The 23,817-nt window shown below is 40.8% G+C and overlaps 2 protein-coding genes across 2 annotated transcripts in view; both read right to left on the bottom strand.

The window, feature by feature from the left end:
* LOC307236154 (protocadherin gamma-C5-like) overlaps positions 1 to 23,370 on the bottom strand; it is a gene marked incomplete at its 5' end in the record, with an annotated part of 315,288 nt that extends 291,918 nt beyond the window's left edge. The window contains one exon of the mRNA XM_080008464.1: positions 21,082 to 23,370. Within this exon, the coding sequence (XP_079864590.1) occupies positions 21,082 to 23,370 (2,289 nt within the window). The remainder of the gene's footprint in view (positions 1 to 21,081) is intronic.
* LOC307235533 (protocadherin Fat 4-like) lies at positions 134 to 17,636 on the bottom strand (the record flags this gene model as incomplete). Its single annotated transcript, XM_080007657.1, has 8 exons — positions 134 to 2,558; positions 2,936 to 2,943; positions 4,377 to 4,572; positions 4,705 to 5,470; positions 5,688 to 6,679; positions 9,273 to 9,277; positions 9,415 to 11,703; positions 15,348 to 17,636. 8 exons carry the CDS (start codon positions 17,634 to 17,636, stop codon positions 134 to 136), a joined length of 8,970 nt encoding a protein of 2,989 aa, XP_079863783.1.
* Positions 23,371 to 23,817: the final 447 nt, after the last annotated feature.

The following is a 23,817-nucleotide window of genomic DNA, read 5'->3' on the forward strand; positions in this document are numbered from 1 at the left end:
AAAAATGGAGTATGTGATTAAAATAATATAGGCTATTATTAATAATGAAAATAATAAAAATATAAAATAACTGTAATCGTCAGCATTGTATGTCACTGTGTGTAATCTACTATTTGATACACTACTTAAAGATTTAATCGAACCTTCCTACCTCAGGGAGTTCATCCACGCCTCCAAACGTCTCAGCAAAGTCAGCAGGACTTTTAATCAGAGTCTGATCCGCCAGCAGTGTGTTGTCATTGTATGTTGTAACAAACTTGAAATCGCTGGTTCTCGATCCTGTTGTCAAATAGGTGTCATAATTGTATGTGCTTCGTAAAGTCCCCGTGCCGTCCACCTCCGCGTAATTCGGGGGCAGGTAGGCGCTGGGAATGGCAACTGCTCCATCAAATAACATCCTTGGCTTTCTTCTACGGCAAAATCTCATACCCAGTAAGGCAATGACGAACGTCAGGAAGAAGGTGGAGATGGAGGCTAGCGCGATTATGAGATAAAAAGTCAATTTTGAGTCGTTTTCATCAGAGGTCATATTCTTTAGTTCTGGGACGTCGGCCAAGTTATCAGAAATAAGCAAAAACATGGTGCAAGTAGCGGAAAGCGCGGGTTTTCCATTATCCTTCACTGCCACAACAAGATGTTGTCTCATACTGTCGGATTCGGAGATGTCTCTCTGTGTCCTGATCTCTCCACTGTGGAGGCCAATGGTGAAAAGCCCTGCATCAGTGGATTTAATGATATGATAGGACAGCCAGGCGTTCTGTCCAGAATCCGAGTCCACTGCTATCACCTTGGAAACCAGAGATCCCGCCTGTGCTGTTTTAGGGACCAGCTCGGTCATCACGTGGCTGCCCTCCTGGGCGGGGTAGAGGACTCTGGGAGAATTGTCGTTAATATCCGTTACGAATACAGTGAGAGTTACGTTGCTGCTCAGAGGAGGAGAACCATTGTCTCGTGCCATCACGCGGAACGTGAACGTCCTCATCTGTTCATAGTCAAATGACCTCAAGGCGTGGATCACCCCGGTGTCTCCGTTCACTGATAGATAGGAGGACACGGGGGCGTCGTTCAGGTCACCCGGTAAAAGGGAATAAATGATCGTGCCGTTTTGTCTCCAGTCTGGGTCTCGGGCAGTAACCGAGCATAAACGCTGGCCGGGTTTGTTGTTTTCGGTCACGTGTGCACTGTAGGGATTATCGTCAAAAACGGGCGGGTTGTCGTTGATGTCGGCAACAGAAAACGTAATGGTCTTGGATGACGACAGAGGTGGGGTGCCCTCATCAGTAGCAGTGATGGTGATGTTGTAATCAGACACGAGTTCGCGATCCAGCACGCCCGTAGTTAGCAGGGAATAATAGTTTTTGATGGAAGGAATCAGTTGAAAGGGCACGCCGTGTTGGATGGAGCAGCGCACCTGCCTGTTGTTCTCAGAGTCTTTATCTTGTACGTTGATGATGCCGACCTCCGTGCCGGGGGCCACATTCTCTGGTATCGGGTTCGTCACGGATTGAATGGACGTGATAGGGGCGTTGTCGTTCACGTCATTGATGTCAATTAACAATGTACTGGTCGACACCAACCCAAGGCCATCTTTGGCGGTAATTTGCATCTCATACGTGGACAACTCCTCGTAGTCTATTGCGCCGCTTACTCGCACTTCACCAGTTGTCCGATCGAGTGAAAAAACGGTGCTGTCATCTGAAATATGATCGAATTCATAGCGCACCTCTCCATTAACCCCTTCGTCCGCATCAGTAGCGTTCACTGTGATTACCAGAGTGTCTAAAGGAGAGTTTTCTGGCAGACTGGCTTTATAAACGGTCTGACTGAACACCGGGGCGTTATCGTTCGCATCCAGCACCGTGACGTGTATGACCGCAGTAGCTGATCTCTGAGGAGAACCGCCATCTGTAGCTGTGAGTAAGAGAGATATCTCGTTCTGTTCTTCTCGGTCCAACTCCTTCTCCAGAACCAGTTCGCTATATTTCCCCCCTCCGCTCTTTGAATTGACAATTATGTTAAAATGCGCATTGTCCTGGATAGTGTAACCCTGTACGTTATTGTTTCCTATATCGGCGTCGTGCGCTTCATCTAAACGAAAGCGATTTCCTTTATCTGCAGATTCTCGAATTTCGATGTTTATTTTGTCTTTTTTGAATAGTGGGGGGTTGTCGTTGATATCAGTAACATGCAGACTAATACCATGCAATTCTAAAGGATTCTCCAAAATGAGTTCTTGCTTTAAAATACAAGACGCCTTTTTGCCACAAAGGGCCTCTCTGTCAACTCTGTCAGCAACAACGAGGTCTCCGTTTGCAAGGTTTATGTCACAATACCGTTTGCTGTTTCCCTCGGTATTGATACGGGGCTTTCGAACGGAAAGTCTTCCCACCTCAAGCAACAAATCCTTGGCGATATTTCCGATAACGAATCCTCGACTCATCTCCTCTGGAAACGAGTAGGTCACTTCTCCACGTACGGCTGCCAGCGTCAGAAAATAGACTCCCAAACAGCCAATACAGAAAACTGAAAATCCTTTGTGTCCCATTACTCCCGACGTCCTTGTAATGTTCCGAAGGGCAAACGCATAAAAACGTGGAAAATTAGGATGGTTTATCAGAAAATGATTGCTTTATCGAGCGCGCTCGCTGGGATCTAGTTCGCATAGATGTTCACGAGCAAATACTATGCGTCTACGTTAATGGCATAAAGCGGTCTGGGGTGGAATAAAACAACATTTAACTTGGGTTAGGCTGGTAGACAGCGACACTTTGAGTTTTACCTGGATATTGCAGATAATATAACACCCTCAAAAACTGTATACAGAATGTGCTGCTATATCATAGAAAGTGCGTCTCATCGATAGCTGTATTGAGTAAAATATGATGAATCGCCAATTTGGATAATTTTATAAAAAAACGGAATAGTCTTGTTGGACAATGGGAGCTGCAAAGCACAAACACAATCTTCAACATTTGGACACAGAGATGCCCAGTTCCACTCACAGTATTGTTCAGTTTCTGTTTGACACTGAGCTGCCGGGGGAGCTGTGCTCGTTTCAGAACCACGGATAGAGGCAGAACTGTCGGCCACCAGGCCCAACAGAGAAAACGTCATAACCCTCTCCTCTCAAATATAAACGTTTTTGGCACTTATTTTTCTTTCTCCATTTGAACGTGAGGTTACATGCATTTAAATAACCTTTCAGGCACATGGACCACACTGACACATTCTTATTCAAAACGGAAAACTGTCCAAATCTGCCCAGCAGACGTTTGTATTTTGATGAAAAATTCACCCATTCAACATATACTGTAGGACAGAAAAAATAAACAATGTCTTCAATTTGCAGCACTTTACAACACTGATGTTCTGCAATCTTATTTAGAAACACAAATACAACCGATGGGAATAATAAAATGACAAAAAGTAACAGGTAAGAAAAGGATTTATGTTTCCCCACCAACCAGAATCTTACCGGACAGTTCCCTAACTTTGCTTCTATTGTAAATAAATATTGTTGCTTTTGATTTTACATACATGGGTCGTTATCTGTTACTAGATAGGCCTGGTATTCAGGGTTATTTCACAAACAGCCATACAATAGTAATTGTTATTGTAAAATATATACAGGTACAAAACAGACCACTTATAGTATTGGGTAAATAACTGAATAAAATAACCCAGGGCGCAGCTCATAGAATAATTTGGGCATGAACAGCGCTACATAATGATTTACTGTATACTGAGTGGTGCTATACAGTAGGTATAGAGTATTATTCTGTGTATGTGCAGATGTGTATATAGTTTACAGAATAATACAACATAGTATAGAGTATTATCCAGTATATAATATATAATGCACTGAACTGTCTTGCGCACATTGTTAAAATGAAATAAAATATTATATATAAAATGTTTTCTTCCAATTGGGATTTCAGACATGCTGCTTCTTTACAATATGGAATCCTCATAACATCGGTGACTCAGAAAAGGCCTGCTGTTTTTATGTTTTCATGCCCACATGTGTGTCATGGCATTTATATAAATGTGACCGGAAACTTTTAGATCAATGGCTACTGGAGTAAACGTATGGACGGTAATGAAAGCCATGACAAGGATGGTCAAGATGAGGACATTGCAAAGTGTAAAAAACACACCCGACACGAAGAGGACACTATGACAGGCGTACTGCATCGCAAGGGTCATCAGCACATGTTATGGAAAAGCATGAACACATTAGATCGTATTCTGATAATCGTTCAAACACCCAATACACGCAAAAAAATAATAAAACGAACAAATTTATTTCCGGATGATGATATTCTATATGATATTTTAGATAAGTCACATATGCCCCAAAGGGAAATGTGCCCTACCTCAGAAGATCTATTGGTGTCCAGAAATGCTTCATCAAAGTCTGTTGGAGATTTGATGAGGGTCTGGTCAGCTGGAAGGGTGTTTTCGTTGTAAGAGCTTACAAACTTGAAGTCACTAGTTCTAGATCCAGTTGTCAAAAAGGCGTCATAGTTGTAACTGCTGCGTAAGGTGCCAGTGGGATCCACCTCCCCGTAACTGGGAGGGAAATAAGCGCTGGGAATAGCGACAGCCCCATCGTATAACGGCATTGGCTTCCTGCTCCGACAGTACCTCACCCCAAGCATAACAATAATGAAAGTTAGGAAAAATGCCGACACAGACACTGACGCTATAATCAGGTAGTAAGTCAGTTTGGAATTGTTTCCGTCATATGCTATATCTTGAAGTTCTGGCACGTCAGCCAAATTGTCAGATATAAGTAAGTACATGGTGCAGGTGGTCGAGAGAGATGTTTGTCCGTTATCTTTTACTGCCACAATAAGATTCTGTTTCATCTTGTCGGATTCAGAAACGTCTCGCTGGGTCCTGATCTCTCCGCTGTGGAGACCGATCTTGAACAGTCCCGGGTCGCTTGCTCTGATTATGTGATAGGACAGCCAGGCGTTCTGTCCCGAGTCTGCGTCGACAGCGATCACCTTGGATACCAGGGACCCTCCGTGCGCTGATTTGGGGACCAGTTCGGTCATGAAGGAGTTTCCCTCTGGGGCGGGGTACAGTATCTGAGGGGAGTTGTCGTTTACATCGGTTATGAAAACACTGACCGTCACGTTGCTGCTGAGAGGAGGAGAACCATTGTCACTGGCCGTCACTCGGACTTTAAAGCTCCTTAACTGTTCATAATCAAAAGACCTCACAGCGTGGATGACACCAGTGTCTCCATTAACGGAGACATACGAGGACAGCGGGGAACCGTTCACCTGACCAGGTAGAAGAGAATAAACTATGGTACCGTTTTGTCTCCAGTCCGGGTCTCGCACCGAAATCGAACACAGAGTGTAGCCAGGTTTGTTATTTTCAGTTACGTGGGCAGTGTAGGACTGCTCCCCAAATACAGGTGGGTTGTCGTTGACCTCAGCTACAGACAACTGAATTCCTTGAAATGAAGATAGCGGTGGTGAACCCTCGTCGGTGGTAGTAATTGTAATGTTGTAGTTAGACACTACCTCGCGGTCTAGAATGCCAGTAGTCACCAGTGAGTAGTAGTTTTTAAATCGATGGAACCAGCTTAAAAGGGATATTTTGCTGAATAGAGCAGCGGACGTGACGGTTATTCTCAGCGTCTGTACGTTTGATGATTCCAACCGCCGTACCTGGCGACACGTTTTCTGGGATAGAGTCAGAGAGGGATTTCAGGAAAATCTCCGGTGCGTTGTCATTCACATCGGTTATGTCAATCAATAATGTTGAATATGATGCCAGTTGAAGGCCATCCTTTGCACTTATTCGAATTTCGTATGTCGACTCTGCCTCGTAGTCTATAGGCCCACCAACTGTAACTTGACCAGTTTTGGAATCCAGCGAGAACAGATGACTATTTCCCGAGACGTGGTCAAGTTCATACATTACTTCCCCGCTGAGCCCGTCATCAGCATCTGACGCACTTACTGTAATTACCACAGTGTCTAAAGGAGAGTTTTCTGGCAGACTGGCTTTGTAGACGGCCTGACTGAACACTGGGGCGTTATCATTCGCGTCCAGCACCGTGACGTGTATCATTACAGTACCAGATCTCTGAGGAGAACCTCCATCCAGAGCCGTGAGGAGCAAATGCATTCCCTGCTGATGTTCACGATCCACTTCTTTTTCCAACACCAATTCGCAATATTTGCGGCCGTCAGACCATGTGTCCACACTCAAAATATAATTCTCATTTCCTTGTAGAGAATAGCTCTTCACAGCATTCTCTCCGATGTCCACATCGTGCGCTTCATCCAAAGAAAATCGAACTCCTTTTACGGTCGATTCCTGGATTTCCAATTTTATTACGTCTTTTTTAAATATGGGTGGGTTGTCATTGATATCTTGTATATGAAGACTAATGCGATGCAGCTCCAGCGGGTTTTCCACAACAAGTTCCAGCTTAAAAACGCAGGAGGCTTTTTTGCCACAAAGCGATTCTCTGTCAATCCTGTCGGCAACAACCAAATCCCCCTTGTCGACGTTAACTTCGCAACATCGTTTTCTGTTCCTCTCAACGTCGATACGGGCTTTCCGGGTAGACAACTTACGCACATCCAGCGCAAGATCCGTGGCGATGTTTCCAATAATGTATCCTTGTTTCATTTCCTCCGGTACAGAGTAGCTGACGTACCCATAAGCAGAATGCAGTGTAATAAAAATGCAGACAAGGCTTCCCAGACTAATCTATTGTAATCCATATTAAAGACAATTATTCCAAATCGTCCTCTGCATATCTAAATTATTTGGCAATATCTGTTACCGAAACCGCTAAACAGTGTCTACTACTATATACGCCCTGCACTGTGGTCAATGGTAATGCGTGGAATACAGGCTACCGCTGTGGGTGGAGAGGGAGAGTGGCTCTCGTGGTACTTTGTAGGCCTAGCCTGGTGAACAGCGACACTACAAGCGCCTTCTCCGATATTACACGTTTATATCTACGCAGAAATGGACCCATAAATACACTTAAGATACATGACGACACATGTTGCACGGTTTGAAGAGGACATGGCTCCTCCTGGACCCGAGTTGTGCAAGCAACAGTTATTTCACAATGATTCTGAAACAATAAGAGATATCCACGTCCATGAAATCAAAAAGCAAAGGCAGACACGCACTGGCTTGAATGTGCGGTTTTATTTCAATATGGTATTTTACTATTTTTTATTTGTGAAAAATACGGGTTATACCCGTTATACACAAATATAACTAACTATAGTACTGATTTTATAATTATAATTATTTTATTGTGAAATGTTTGAAAAATATTATGGACATAAACAAATAAATAATAAACGGAAATTAATATTTTAATAATCCACAATCATGGACACCCCCCCCCCCCCCCCCCAATCAGATGAACTTATGTAAATAATATCAACGCACCAATGAACTTGAACCAAGTTTGAACCAGTCATACACACAGAGCGTTACACTAGTTATTTGTGGCAGTCTACTATAAAAACATATTTTTCCACCTTTTAAATTGTTTTCCTAAATATTAAAAGATACCAAACTGTACCGTTACCGTGGTCCCAAAACCGTGATACATACCAAACAGTGAGCCCACTGTACCATTGCATCCTCACTATCAAGAGCAGCAGCATCAAATCATTGTTTGAAAAATAATTAACTCATTATAGCCTCTCCATATAGTCACACATACATTATACTAAGAACAAAAAGATGCATGTATGCAATACAAAAACACCGCACACAGCTCCTGTGGCCATCATACATTATCTTCCAGCATTATCTATGACTCTTTGTAGACAAGGTATTTAATGGTTGAACTCCTCAATATATCTCTGACATCCACACAGGCTGTAAAGCAATACGACCTCTCCCATCATCAAACACTGGTCTCATTAGTATGTATAAAATGACATCAAAATCCGGCTACAGTGCATTTGACCACTGTGGTTGTATTCCCTGGAACGATCTGCCCAATGAACTGATATGCTCTACAATGCCCTCTCTTAAACAGCAACATAAATACCTTTGCCCTTTTTTTACCTCAGGCCATTGGGCAGTTAGTGTGTGTGCATTAATTTGTGTGGGTTTGTTGTAAACTATGTGGGTATGTGTGTAAGTTGTTGTGGCAGTATTGCGGTTGTAAATGATGTATTCTATGTGGACTCGTGTGTGGAGAGCTTTAATACACTACTTTGTATATGTTTATACATGTCTTAAAATCCATAGATGTGTGTATTTTCTTAATCTATACATTGTTTTTATGTAAAGCAGATTGAGTTTATTTGTATGAAATGTGTCATACAAAGCATGACATGACTTAACCCCAAATAGTTTACAAGAAATTACAAACTGGAACTCAGAGTTAGAGACAAAGAGTGCTATGTGATTCAACCCAGGTAATTTTCACGGCAGTTGATATGCAACCAATCAGTGAATGAATTAGTGTAGACAAGTTAAAGTGCAACACCATGTTATCTCAAATAGAGTACGTGCTTTCTAGAACTGTGGAATACTCAGGGTACATGATTTTTTTTTGTGCCATCATAGTCGAGCAGACTTTCAACATCTGTACTTCAACATTTGGATTTGGAACACAAAGTATTTATAAGTATATGAATGCGGGTGGGAGGTTGGGAATGGATAACAATTCTTACCACCATCAAGTTTGGGCTCAAACGAAATCGCCTTAACTTTCAAATCCAGTTTTAAAATTCCAAAACTTATTTTTTCAAATTGGCATGCTGATAGACTGTCAGTACACATTGAACATAAAATGGAGGTGTTATCAAGGCCATCCTTTGCACTTATTTGCATTTCGTATGTTGAATCCCCGCTTCATCATCATCTGACACACTTAGTGTAATTACTACAGTGTCTAAAGAAGATAATTCTGACAGATTGGCTTTATAGACAGCCTGACTGAACACTGGGGAGTTATCATTGGTATCCAGCACCGTGACATGTGTCATTACAGTACAAGCCAACTTCATTATATGGTTTATTTGTTGGCTTTTAATTCATTCATTACAAGAGAAGCCTGTCTGAATTGATCCTGGTTCCATGAGAGGATTGTGCATGGTCCTGCTTGTAAAAAAAGTTGTGTGTTTCTTCACTAATTTCAAAATATTTAATTAAAGCTGGCTTATATAGTCACAAAAAGTGTGTTTTAGAGTGACTTGGCAGACACAGTAAAACCCACAGTAAAAGTCACCTACACATGTGACATTATAATGCAGTACGCAGTCTGAATGAGCAAAAGATATTTTGAAACAAAATTATATTTCACAGAGAGCAAACAAACACTAAAAGTGATAGGGAATAAAGATAAAAAAATCTGCTACACATTTATTCAAAACTTCAAAAGATTGTTTTTTATCTTACCTCTGGCGACTCCTTAGATTCTCCAAACAGATCTGATAAATCAGTTGGTATTTTTCTTAGGGTCTGGTCAACAGGCAGCGTGTTGTCATTGTAGGTCTGAACGAACTTGAAATCACTGGTTCTTGATCCCGTGGTTAAATATGTGTCGTAGTTGTATGCACTGCGTAAAGTTCCTGTACCGTCAACATCTGAGTAATTTGGTGGGAGATAGGTGCTGGGTATGGCGACAGCCCCATCAAACAACAGTCTTGGTTTTCTCCTGCGGCAAAACCTCACACCAAGCACGATAATAATGAAAGTCAGGAAAACAGTGGAGACGGACACCAACGCGATGATGAGATAGGAGGTCAGTTTGGAACTGTTTTCCTCGTAAGACATTTCTTTCAGTTCCGGCACGTCAGCAAAATTATCAGAAATAAGTAAATACATGGAACAAGTGGCAGAGAGAGATGGCTGCCCATTGTCTTTTACTGCGATCAAAAGATTTTGTTTCATGTTGTCAGATTCAGAAATGTCCCTCTGTGTCCTGATCTCTCCGCTGTGGAGTCCAAGAGAAAAAAGTCCTGGATCACTGGATTTAATGATATGATAGGACAGCCAAGAATTCTGTCCAGAGTCTGAGTCCACTGCTATCACCTTGGAAACCAGAGAGCCTGCATGCACTGATTTTGGGACCAGCTCAGTGATGAAGGAGTTTCCTTCAGTGGAGGGATACAGTATCTGGGGAGCGTTGTCATTAACATCAGTGATGACCACACTGACTGTCACATTGCTGCTGAGTGGAGGAGAACCGTTGTCTCTGGCCATGATGTGAATGTCAAAACTCCTGAGCTGTTCATAATCAAACGACTTCACAGCGTGGATGCCTCCAGTGTCTCCGTTAACAGATAGATATGATGACACTGGATCACCATTCAACTTACTAGGCAAGAGAGAATAAATTAGAGTACCGTTTTGTCTCCAATCTGGATCTTGAGCTGTAACTGAGCACAAAGTGGCCCCTGGCTTGTTATTTTCAGTCACGTAGAAGCTGTAGGACTGTTTCTCAAACACAGGTGGGTTGTCATTGACGTCAGCTACAGATAATTGAATCGTTTTTGAAGAAGATAGTGGTGGAGTCCCCTCATCCGAGGCTGTGATAGTAATATTGTAATTGGACACAGACTCCCGGTCCAGCTCACCAGTAGTCACCATAGAATGGTAATTTTTGATGGATGGTACCAGTTTGAAAGGAACTGTTGGCTGAATGGACAACTGTACCTGCCTGTTATTGTCAGAGTCTTCATCCTGCACATTAATGATGCCCACCTCTGTTCCAGCAGGAACATTCTCTGGTATGGGATTAGTCAGAGATTTTAGATAAATCACAGGAGCATTGTCATTCACATCAGTTACATCAATAATCAACGTGCAGTGTGAGACTAAACCAAGACCATCTTTTGCACTGATTCGAATTTCATATGTGGACTCTTCCTCATAGTCGATTGGCTCAATAACTCTCACTTCACCAGATTTTGGGTCGAGGGAAAATGCATTGCTGTTTTCTGACACATGATCCAGTTCATATGTCACTTCACCATTAATTCCTTCATCAGCATCAGAAGCGCTCACTGTAATTACCACAGTGTCTAAAGGAGAGTTTTCTGGCAGACTGGCTTTATAGACGGCCTGACTGAACACTGGGGCGTTATCATTCGCATCCAGCACCGTGACGTGTATCATTACAGAACCAGATCTCTGAGGAGAACCTCCATCCAGAGCCGTGAGGACTAAATCTATTTCATGTTGGTTTTCACGATCCAATTCTTTTTCCAACACTAATTCGCAGTGCGCTCGTCCGGTGACTTTAGTGTCAACATTCAAATTAAAGTGATCATTTATTTGTAAAGAATAGCCCTTTACGTCATTCTCTCCGATATCCGCATCGTGCGCTTCGTTGAGAGAAAAACGAGCTCCCTTGACTGCCGACTCCTGGATTTCCATTTTAATTATGTCCTTTTTAAATATCGGTGGGTTATCATTTATATCCTGTACGTTCAGATTAATCCGATGCAGCTCCAGTGGGTTCTCCAAAACAAGTTCCAATTTCAAAATGCAGGAGGGTTTCTTTCCACAAAGAGATTCTCTGTCGATCCTGTCGGCAACGTTTAAATCCCCGTTACTCAGGTTGATCTCACAGTATTGTTTTCCTTTTCCATCGGTGTCGAAACGGGCCTTTCGCGCCGACAGTCTGCCCACATCCAGCCCAAGATCCTTGGCGATATTTCCAACAACAGCTCCTCGTTTCATCTCCTCGGGTAAAGAATAGCTCACATCCCCGTTAACAGAATGCGATGACGGCAGAATTAGAACACAAGTGAAGACAAAAGCTGTGAACAGGAATCCTTTGTGCGCCATTGTTGAAAATCAATCGTCCCTTGGCAATACTGCATCCGAAAAAAAAATACGACGGCAATACGTCCATTCAAGTACATATAAGCATAATTCTGATTAACGTGGTTTTCACCGTCTGGTTGAGGTTTTGCACAATAACGGAGTATGGGTGGAGAGACCGTGGAGACAGGAGGCTTCATATACCTCACAGTAGACAGCGACACCATGAGTATCCCTCAGATAGTACACATAACCTGCTGGCAACCTTATGTTGCGCTGCATCCGGGTACGCATTCATTTAGCAAACCAGACCATTTGGCGTTTTCCTCACGTTGAATGAAACACTGCATGTGACTGTTTAGGGAATCCCTCCATTTTAAAAGTAACTGCACAATATATTTAAGCAGCGATCTGGTGTGACCAGCTTTAGCACCACGGATAGCGCCCAATATCCAGCCCGAAATGGTTCGCAATGTCTGGATCCCTTCACCCCCGGATCCATCCTCAACATCGGGCTCCCCCTCCCTGATTATAATCGGTCTCAAACAGATAGAGGATGTTCTGAATCCTGTATGTTCACACAGTAGGAATCTTAATCAATGATGAACACAATATACTATAAAAAAGGCAGGTCACAACATGTTATAATTCAGAGCCACCACTCCATATGACAAAGAATGTTAAACAAAATGCCACAAAGCCTCTGGTTCAATTACATGTATATTACTTGGATTTGGCGGTGTTTTTTGCTGGCCCGTCGCAGGTTTTCCGTTATGGTGTGCCACCAAACTCTAATGTCCGTAGAGGCTGTAAATGTGGTAAAGAGAACTACATATAAAAACAACCTGATTTAATAAATAACTGTATAATTGAGATGCATTTTAAATTAAAATTTGTCAGATAAATAACCAGAAAGACTACACTCGGGCATCATACTTAAGACAAAAAAGTAAAATATATTTTAGTGAAAATATATACAGTAAGTTGACCAATCCCATTTTTTTTCAAGGAAGGCAATAACAACATAAAAAATTATAATGAGGACTACTATTAATACTTAATTTATTAATTGTATACATTTAACTACGTGTAGTATAATACTTAATTGTTGTTATTAGAAGGAGGTACAGAAATGGGTCAGTAAACAGTAAGCTGAAATTGAAAATATCTCTCAAAAGATATCATGTAGATTATAAAGAGTTGACCATTACAACCAGACAGCGCCGCCGGGAAACGTTTGGCGAACAAGCATCTGCCAAACTACTTCGTATAGTGCATTAAGCAGCACAGGCGAACGCACATTGCGTTTCTTTGTTTATGTTCTTTACTTTTTTATTCACAGCGATAGAAAACAATGCCGAGTGAAAGAACGCCACAAATTCGCCGTTCAGAGTGAAGCTGAACCGAACACACCAACGCGGCGGTGGAAGAAGGACAACACTTGGAGAAACGTGAAGCCCAAAACCATGTGATGAAGTCGACCAATAGCAAGACTTTGCAATGCAAGCCAACGAGGCCTGGACTGAGCATGCTCAGAACAGAAATGATCGTTGTTTTTTAACGATTCGATTTTAAACACAATTAATTCATTATATAAAATATACATTTGTGATTGTTTTAATTATATTTTCATATTATTTATGAATGCTGCCCCTCCCTCGCTCCCACAGCAGAGGATTAAAAAAGTTAATTAAAGGGCATTTCAACATTAGAAACTATTTTTTTTTGTTGGTGTAGTCTACTGCTTTACAGTGTGATGGTGAAAGTCATGTTTGGAGATAATTACATCAGCAGGACTAATATTAATGCAAATAATGGTAGTCTGTTTAAAATTGTGTGCATAGTGTAGTAATAATTGAATAACCACGCAGCCAGTCATACAAATTAATATGGGAAAGTGATAATAATTTGTGATGGCCTTTATGTAGGTCCCTGAGTTTTAACTGACAAGGGTCTGTATCCAAAAAGCATCTCTTATAGGAATGCAGATCTATAGGATTCGTTTTGCCCCTTAGATCATGATCAGTAAAATTATATGGCCAATACTTCAAGGCTGAATTGCTTTGGATATGGGCCGAGTCATTAGATAAGCAAAAAATATTGGGCAATAAAGAACATTCATAAAAAAAAATGCCACACGACTTCTGAACCCAATGTCACATCTGCTACAAAGGAACAACCAACATAGAGGCCAAATATGAGATTCTAAGGCATCATTATGTTATGGCACCCAAAGGGGTAAGCCTCCAACTTTGTGACAATGTACATTATAACATTGTTGGAAAACATGAAATCTTTACCACTGACATTTGGAGTCGTAGTCACTGACAAAAACATAGCCAAAAACACAAACTAATGAATGACATTTTTGATACACTAGCCACAGATCGGATTTTGGTGTCACTTCTCTCCAGCTGTTGTTAGCAAAAACATAAGACTCAAAACTATGTAGAGCACATTACTTGCAGCAGTGAATGAGCGAGATTCTGATGTTCAGCAAAATTAGACTAAGCCAAAAACTGCAAATCCTCCTCCTTTGTTTCCAACACCACACATATTAACTGATATTTAAAATTTTATCTGTATTGGTGAAGTGATTTTGACATGAAGTTCTTGTTGCAGCATTAAATTTACATCTCATATGATGAAGCTATTGATATGGCTATATGAATCTAAAATCTATGTGAACCTACAGTATATATACACACAAGTAAAAAAAAGGTTGAACAGTATATTATCTTTGACTGATTACAAGAGTGTTGGGGAAAATTACGCAAAGCATCCTTTTTAAGTATATATATGTTTTTTTTTTATGTTGATATTGGAGTTAAAATGGACCTTTCACAGAGATATTCTCCTCACATCCAACTTAAGATCGATATTTCCAATAATATATCCTTGTTTCATTTTCTCAGCTACAGGGTCTAGCCTGGTGAACAGCGACACTACAAGCACTTTCTCCAACATCCAAATAGAAATGGACCTTTAAATAAACTTATTACACATGACTACACATTTTGCTCAGTTGGAATGGGGCAGAGCTCCTCCTGGACCTTATGCAAACATACTTATGAGTATTTATACGTTTTTATGATATTGAATTGTAAAGCAGATTGAGTTTATTTGTATGAAAAGTGTGATGCAATGCTTGACAAGACCTCAAATAATTTACAAGAATCTACAAAAGTTTAGACCAAAGTGGTATGTGATTCAACCACATATTTTTTTATAGACGTGGATATGTAACCAATCTGTGATTTAATTTGTATAAACAGGTTAAAGTGCAACAACGTGTTATTTCCCATACGTGCTTTCTAGTACTGTGCAATAAAAGATGAGCAACATTAAATTCAACTCAACTAACTCAGAGTCTACATGATATATTATTGTGACATTATAATTCAGGACAAGTCTTAATAATCAACAATTATCTTGAAACTAAATTATAGTATTTCACAGGGAGCAAACTTAACACTCAAAGTGATAAAGAAAAAAAAAAAAGGAATAAAAAAAACAGCTACATGTTTATTTTAAGTTCAAAATGTGTTTGTTTTTCTTACCTCTGGCGACTCCGTAGATTCTCCAAACAGATCTGATAAATCAGTTGGGATTTTTCTTAGGGTCTGGTCAACAGGCAGCGTGTTGTCATTGTAGGTCTGAACGAACTTGAAATCACTGGTTCTTGATCCCGTGGTTAAATATGTGTCGTAGTTGTATGCACTGCGTAAAGTTCCTGTACCGTCAACATCTGAATAATTTGGTGGGAGATAGCTGCTGGGTATGGCGACCGCCCCATCAAACAACAGTCTTGGTTTTCTCCTGCGGCAAAACCTCACACCAAGCACGATAATAATGAAAGTCAGGAAAACAGTGGAGACAGATACCAACGCGATGATGAGATAGGAGGTCAGTTTGGAACTGTTTTCCTCGTAAGACATTTCTTTCAGTTCTGGCACGTCAGCAAAATTATCAGAAATAAGTAAATACATGGAACAAGTGGCAGAGAGAGATGGCTGCCCATTGTCTTTTACTGCGATCAAAAGATTTTGTTTCATGTTGTCGGATTCAGAAATGTCCCTCTGTGTCCTGATCTCTCCGCTGTGGAGTCCAATAGTAAAAAGTCCTGGATCAGTGGATTTAATGACATGATAGGACAGCCAAGAATTTTGTCCAGAATCTGAGTCCACTGCTATCACCTTGGAAACCAGAGAGCCTGCATGCACTGATTTTGGGACCAGCTCAGTGATGAAGGAGTTTCCTTCAGTGGAGGGATACAGTATCTGGGGAATGTTGTCATTAACATCAGTGATGAACACACTGACTGTCACGTTGCTGCTGAGTGGAGGAGAACCGTTGTCTCTGGCCATGATGTGAATGTCAAAACTCCTGAGCTGTTCATAATCAAACGACTTCACAGCGTGGATGCCTCCAGTGTCTCCGTTAACTGATAGATATGATGACACTGGATCACCATTCAACTTACTAGGCAAGAGAGAATAAATAAGAGTACCGTTTTGTCTCCAATCTGGATCTTGAGCTGTGACTGAGCACAAAGTGGCCCCTGGCTTGTTATTTTCAGTCACGTAGAAGCTGTAGGACTGTTTCTCAAACACAGGTGGGTTGTCATTGACGTCAGCTACAGATAATTGAATAGTTTTTGAAGAAGATAGTGGTGGAGTCCCCTCATCCGAGGCTGTGATAGTAATATTGTAATTGGACACAGACTCCCGGTCCAGCTCACCAGTAGTCACCATAGAATGGTAATTTTTGATGGATGGTACCAGTTTGAAAGGGACTGTTGGCTGAATGGACAACTGTACCTGCCTGTTATTGTCAGAGTCTTCATCCTGCACATTAATGATGCCCACCTCTGTTCCAGCAGGAACATTCTCTGGTATGGGATTAATCAGAGATTTTAGATAAATCACAGGAGCATTGTCATTCACATCAGTTATATCAATAATCAACGTGCAGTGTGAGACTAAACCAAGACCATCTTTTGCACTGATTCGAATTTCATATGTGGACTCTTCCTCATAGTCGATTGGCTCAATAACTCTCACTTCACCAGATTTTGGATCGAGGGAAAATGCATTGCTGTTTTCTGAGACATGATCCAGTTCATATGTCACTTCCCCATTAATTCCTTCATCAGCATCAGAAGCGCTCACTGTAATTACCACAGTGTCTAAAGGAGAGTTTTCTGGCAGACTGGCTTTATAGACGGCCTGACTGAACACTGGGGCGTTATCATTCGCATCCAGCACCGTGACGTGTATCATTACAGAACCAGATCTCTGAGGAGAACCTCCATCCAGAGCCGTTAGGAGCAAATCTATTTCATGTTGGTTTTCACGATCCAATTCTTTTTCCAACACTAATTCGCAGTGCGTTCGTCCGGTGACTTTAGTGTCAACATTCAAAATAAAGTGATCATTTCTTTGTAAAGAATAGCCCTTTACGTCATTCTCTCCGATATCCGCATCGTGCGCTTCGTTTATAGAAAAACGAGCTCCTTTGTATGCCGATTCCCGGATTTCCATTTTGATTATGTCCTTTTTAAATATCGGTGGGTTATCGTTGATATCCTGTACGTTCAGATTAATCCGATGCAGCTCCAGTGGGTTCTCCAAAACAAGTTCCAATTTCAAAATGCAGGAGGGTTTCTTTCCACAAAGAGATTCTCTGTCGATCCTGTCGGCAACGTTTAAATCCCCGTTACTCAGGTTGATCTCACAGTATTGTTTTCCTTTTCCATCGGTGTCGAAACGGGCCTTTCGCGCAGACAGTCTGCCCACATCCAGCCCAAGATCCTTGGCGATATTTCCAACAACAGCTCCTCGTTTCATCTCCTCGGGTAAAGAATAGCTCACTTCCCCGTTAACAGAATGCGATGACGGCAGAATTAGAACACAACTGAAGACAAAAGCTGTGAACCGGAATCCTTTGTGCGCCATAGTTGAAAATCAAATCGTTCTCCAGTAATGTTGCATCAGGAAAAAAAAACCTCAAAATACGATGTTAATAGGTCCATACAAGTACATACAAGAACAATTCTGAATAACGTGGTTCTCACCGCCTGGTTGAGGTTTGCACAATAGCGGAGTATGGGTGGAGATACCGTGGAGACAGGAGGCTTCATGCACCTCACAGTAGACAGCGACACTGTGAGTATCCCTCAGAAATTACACATAACTTGCAGGGCAACATTATTTTGCGCTGCATCAGGGTACGCATTCATACTATCCTGTATGTTCACACAGTAAGAATATTAATCAATGACGAACACACTTTACACTAAAAAAAAAGTCAGGTCACAACACGTAATAATTCAGAGCCAGCACTCGATATGACAACGATTATTGAACAAAATGCCACAAAGCAAATGGTTGAATTACATGTATATTAATTTGATTTAGCAGAGTTTTTTCCTCGCCAATCGGAAAGCTATCCATTATGGGGAGCCATCAGACTCCCTTTTTTATGTGGGTCGGTAAAGTACTTTGAGGCTGTAAATCTGGTAAAGAGAATTACAGACGAACACAACCTGATTTAATAAATCACTGGATTAATGAGATGCATTTTAAATAAGGATTTCTGGCATATAGTATATATAATGGCAATGGACATGCTACATACAGCAAAGCAGTCAATGTATCTTGGCACAAATTGAGCCTCAAATGAATCATGTTTTATGTGTTGTCAGAGACCACACCATATTCTCATGGCAGTTGTCTCTGCTGACTTATTTTAACTCCAATGTCTTTCGTATAGTTATATTCGTCTTTACATTTGTTCTTTAATGTACCAATTAATGAATGTTATACACATATCTCAAACTCTCTTTTGTATGTGGGTTTCTAAAGTGTTTTGAGGCTGTAAATGTGATAAAGAGAACGTCACATGAACACAACCCAATTTAATAAATCACGGGGTTATTGACATCCGTTTCAAATGACTATTTGTCTGGTAAATTAACCAGAGAGACTACACTGGAGCATTACACTTGTGACAAAAAAGTATAATATATTTAAGTGATATTTTATAAGTTGAACAATCCATTTTCTTGCAAGGAATACGATAACGATATAAAAAGTTATAGTTATGACTACTATTTATACTTAATTTATTAATAGTATTAATTTATCAACCTTGTAGTTGTATACTTAATTATTGTTATTAGGAGGAGGTACAGAAATGGGTCCGTAAACTGTAAGCTGAAATTGAAAATATCTCTCAAAAGTTATCATGGAGATAACAAAGAGTTGACCAATACAACCAGACAGCGCCGCCGGGAAACGTTTTGCGAACAAGCATCTGCCAAACTACTTCGTATAGTGCATTAAGCAGCACAGGCGAACGCACATTGCGTTTCTCTTTTTATGCTTTGTTCTTTTTTTTCCCACGACGATAGAAAACGATACATATGGAAATAAAAACACAAATTCGCCCTGCAGAGGGAAGTTGAACCAAAGACACAAACGTTGCGCTGGAAGAAGGACAACACTTGTAAAGACATGAAGCCCAAAACCATGTGATGAAGTCGACCAATAGAAAGACTTTGCAATGCAAGCCAACGAGGCCTGGACTGAGCATGCTCAGAACAGAAAGGCTTGTGTTTTTTATGATTCGATTTAAAACACAATTAATTAATGATATAAAAAATAATTTTCTAATTGTTTTAATTTTATTTTCACATTATTTATGAATGCTGCTCCTACCTAGCTCTAGCACCACAGGATTTTTTTTTTTTATAATTAAACAGTAATTCTACATATTTGTCATATTTGAAGATATTTACAACAGCAGGACTGATATTAATGCAAATAATGGTAGTCTGTTTAAAACTATGTGTATAGTGCAGAAATAATTGAAAAATCACACAGCCAGTCATACTGATGAGTATGGGAAAGTGATATGATTTGGTTATAACCTTCCAGTAGGTCCCTGAGTTTTACCTGACAAGGGCCTGTATCCAGAAAGCATCTCGTATAGGAATGCAGTTGTATAGGATGAGTTTTTCCCATTAGATCATGATCAATACAATTATATGGCCAAAGCTTCCAGGCTGAATTGCTTTGGATTGTTTTGGCGCGCGTCATTAGATGAGCAAAAAATATTGGGTCGAAGGAACATTCATACAAAAAAAAAGAGCCAAATATGAGATTCCCAGGCATCATTACATTATGACACCACCTTACCAAAGAAGTATGCTTCCAACTTTGTGACAATGTAAATTACAATGTTGTTGGATTGAATAATATCTCTACCACTGACATTTGGAGCCGTAGTCAATGCCAAAACAAGCCAAAAAACACAAATAAATGAATTACATTTTTGATGCACTAGCCAAAGATGGTATTTTGGTGTCACTTTCCTCCATATGTTGTTAGCAACAACACCGACACAAAACTATGTTGAGCATATTACTAGCAGCAGTGAAGAAGTGATTTTATGATGATCAGCAAAATCAGACAAAGCCAAATAATCATATCCTCCTTCTGAGTTTCCAACACCACACATATAATCTTATATAAAAGAGTTTAATTTAAGGATACGCTGAAAGCCTGTCCAGCTGTCCAATGACCTTAGACGCTCCACAATGCCCTCTCCAAAACAGCAACGACAAGACATTGCCTTTTTTTCCTCAGGCTGTTGGGTATCTAGTCTGTGCACATTCATTTGTGTGGCTTTGTTATATACTATGTAATGATGTATTTTATGTGGGCTTGAGTGTGGAAGGGTTTAACAATCTACTTTGTATATGTTTATACATGTCTTAACATACTAAGATATGTGTATTTATGTTTTGATTTATATTTTAATGTAAAGCAGGTTGAGTTTTCTTTGTGTGAAATTTGTGATGCAATGCTTGACATGACTTGACCTTAAGTAGTTTTCAAGAACTTACTAACTGGAATTCAGTGTTTAAGGAAAAAGTGGTATGTGATTCAAAGCCATAATTTTTCTAATAATTGACATGTAACCAACTTGTGATTTAATTTGTTTCAACAAGTTAAAGCGCAGCACCATGTAATTTCACATATGTGCTTTCTAGAACTGTGCATTAAAGGTGAGCAACACATTCTACTCAAGTCACATAACCTAGAGTCTACATGACAAATTCATGTACCATTATAATGCAGTACGCATTCTTAAAATTCAACAATTGTTTTGAAATTAAATTAAAGTATTTCACAGAAAGCAAACTTAACACTCAAAGTGATAGAGAATGAGGAAAAGTAATAACAAAAACAACTACACATTTATTCAAAAGTAGTTATTTTGTCTTACCTCTGGCGACTCCTTTGATTCTCCAAACAGATCTGATAAATCAGTTGGTATTTTTCTTAGAGTCTGGTCAACAGGCAGCGTGTTGTCATTGTAGGATTGAACAAACTTGAAATCACTGGTTCTTGATCCCGTGGTTAAATATGTGTCGTAGTTGTATGCACTGCGTAAAGTTCCTGTACCGTCAACATCTGAGTAATTTGGTGGGAGATAGGTGCTGGGTATGGCGACCGCCCCATCAAACAACAGTCTTGGTTTTCTCCTGCGGCAAAACCTCACACCAAGCACGATGATAATGAAAGTCAGGAAAACAGTGGAGACGGATACCAACGCGATGATGAGATAGGAGGTCAGTTTGGAACTGTTTTCCTCGTAAGACATTTCTTTCAGTTCCGGCACGTCAGCAAAATTATCAGAAATAAGTAAATACATGGAACAAGTGGCAGAGAGAGATGGCTGCCCACTGTCTTTTACTGCGATCAAAAGATTTTGTTTCATGTTGTCAGATTCAGAAATGTCCCTCTGTGTCCTGATCTCTCCGCTGTGGAGTCCAAGAGTAAAAAGTCCTGGATCAGTGGATTTAATGATATGATAGGACAGCCAAGAATTCTGTCCAGAGTCTGAGTCCACTGCTATCACCTTGGAAACCAGAGAGCCTCCATGCACTGATTTTGGGACCAGCTCAGTGATGAAGGAGTTTCCTTCAGTGGAGGGATACAGTATCTGGGGAGTGTTGTCATTGACATCAGTGATGAACACACTGACTGTCACGTTGCTGCTGAGTGGAGGAGAACCGTTGTCTCTGGCCATGATGTGAATGTCAAAACTCCTGAACTGTTCATAATCAAACGACTTCACAGCGTGGATGCCTCCAGTGTCTCCGTTAACTGATAGATATGATGACACTGGATCACCATTCAACTTACTAGGCAAGAGAGAATAAATAAGAGTACCGTTTTGTCTCCAATCTGGATCTTGAGCTGTAACTGAGCACAAGGTGGCCCCTGGCTTGTTATTTTCAGTCACGTAGAAGCTGTAGGACTGTTTCTCAAACACAGGTGGGTTGTCATTGATGTCAGATACAGATAACTGAATAGTTTTGTAAGAAGATAGTGGTGGAGTCCCCTCGTCTGTGGCTGTGATAGTAATATTGTAATTGGACACAGACTCCCGGTCCAGCTCACCAGTGGTCACCATAGAATGGTAATTTTTGATGGAAGGTACCAGTTTGAAAGGAACTGTTGGCTGAATGGACAACTGTACCTGCCTGTTATTGTCAGAGTCTTTATCCTGTACATTAATGATGCCCACCTCTGTTCCAGCAGGAACATTCTCTGGTATGGGATTAGTCAGAGATTTTAGATAAATCACAGGAGCATTGTCATTCACATCAGTTACATCAATAATCAACGTGCAGTGTGAGACTAAACCAAGACCATCTTTTGCACTGATTCGAATTTCATATGTGGACTCTTCCTCATAGTCGATTGGCTCAATAACTCTCACTTCACCAGATTTTGGGTCGAGGGAAAATGCATTGCTGTTTTCTGACACATGATCCAGTTCATATGTCACTTCACCATTAATTCCTTCATCAGCATCAGAAGCGCTCACTGTAATTACCACAGTGTCTAAAGGAGAGTTTTCTGGCAGACTGGCTTTATAGACGGCCTGACTGAACACTGGGGCGTTATCATTCGCATCCAGCACCGTGACGTGTATCATTACAGAACCAGATCTCTGAGGAGAACCTCCATCCAGAGCCGTTAGGAGTAAATCTATTTCATGTTGGTTTTCACGATCCAATTCTTTTTCCAACACTAATTCGCAGTGCGCTCGTCCGGTGACTTTATTGTCAACATTCAAATTAAAGTGATCATTTCTTTGTAAAGAATAGCCCTTTACGTCATTCTCTCCGATATCCGCATCGTGCGCTTCGTTTATAGAAAAACGAGCTCCTTTGTCTGCCGATTCCCGGATTTCCATTTTGATTATGTCCTTTTTAAATATCGGTGGGTTATCGTTGATATCCTGTACGTTCAGATTAATCCGATGCAGCTCCAGTGGGTTCTCCAAAACAAGTTCCAATTTCAAAATGCAGGAGGGTTTCTTTCCACAAAGAGATTCTCTGTCGATCCTGTCGGCAACGTTTAAATCCCCGTTACTCAGGTTGATCTCACAGTATTGTTTTCCTTTTTCATCGGTGTCGAAACGGGCCTTTCGCGCAGACAGTCTGCCCACATCCAGCCCAAGATCCTTGGCGATATTTCCAACAACAGCTCCTCGTTTCATCTCCTCGGGTAAAGAATAGCTTACTTCCCCGTTAACAGAATGCGATGACGGCAGAATTAGAACACAACTGAAGACAAAAGCTGTGAACAGGAATCCTTTGTGCCCCATTGTTGAAAATCAAATCGTTCTCCAGTAATGTTGCATCAGCAAAAGAAAACCTCAAAATACGATGTTAATAGGTCCATACAAGTACATACAAGAACAATTCTGAATAACGTGGTTCTCACCGCCTGGTTGAGGTTTGCACAATAGCCGAGTATGGGTGGAGATACCGTGGAGACAGGAGGCTTTATGCACCTCACAGTAGACAGCGACACTGTGAGTATCCCTCAGAAATTACACATAACTTGCAGGGCAACATTATTTTGCGCTGCATCAGGGTACGCATTCATACTATCCTGTATGTTCACACAGTAAGAATATTAATCAATGACGAACACACTTTAC

The sequence above is a fragment of the Zeus faber genome, assembly GCF_960531495.2.
Source record: "Zeus faber genome assembly, chromosome: 10".
Taxonomy (NCBI): Eukaryota; Metazoa; Chordata; class Actinopteri; order Zeiformes; family Zeidae; genus Zeus; species Zeus faber.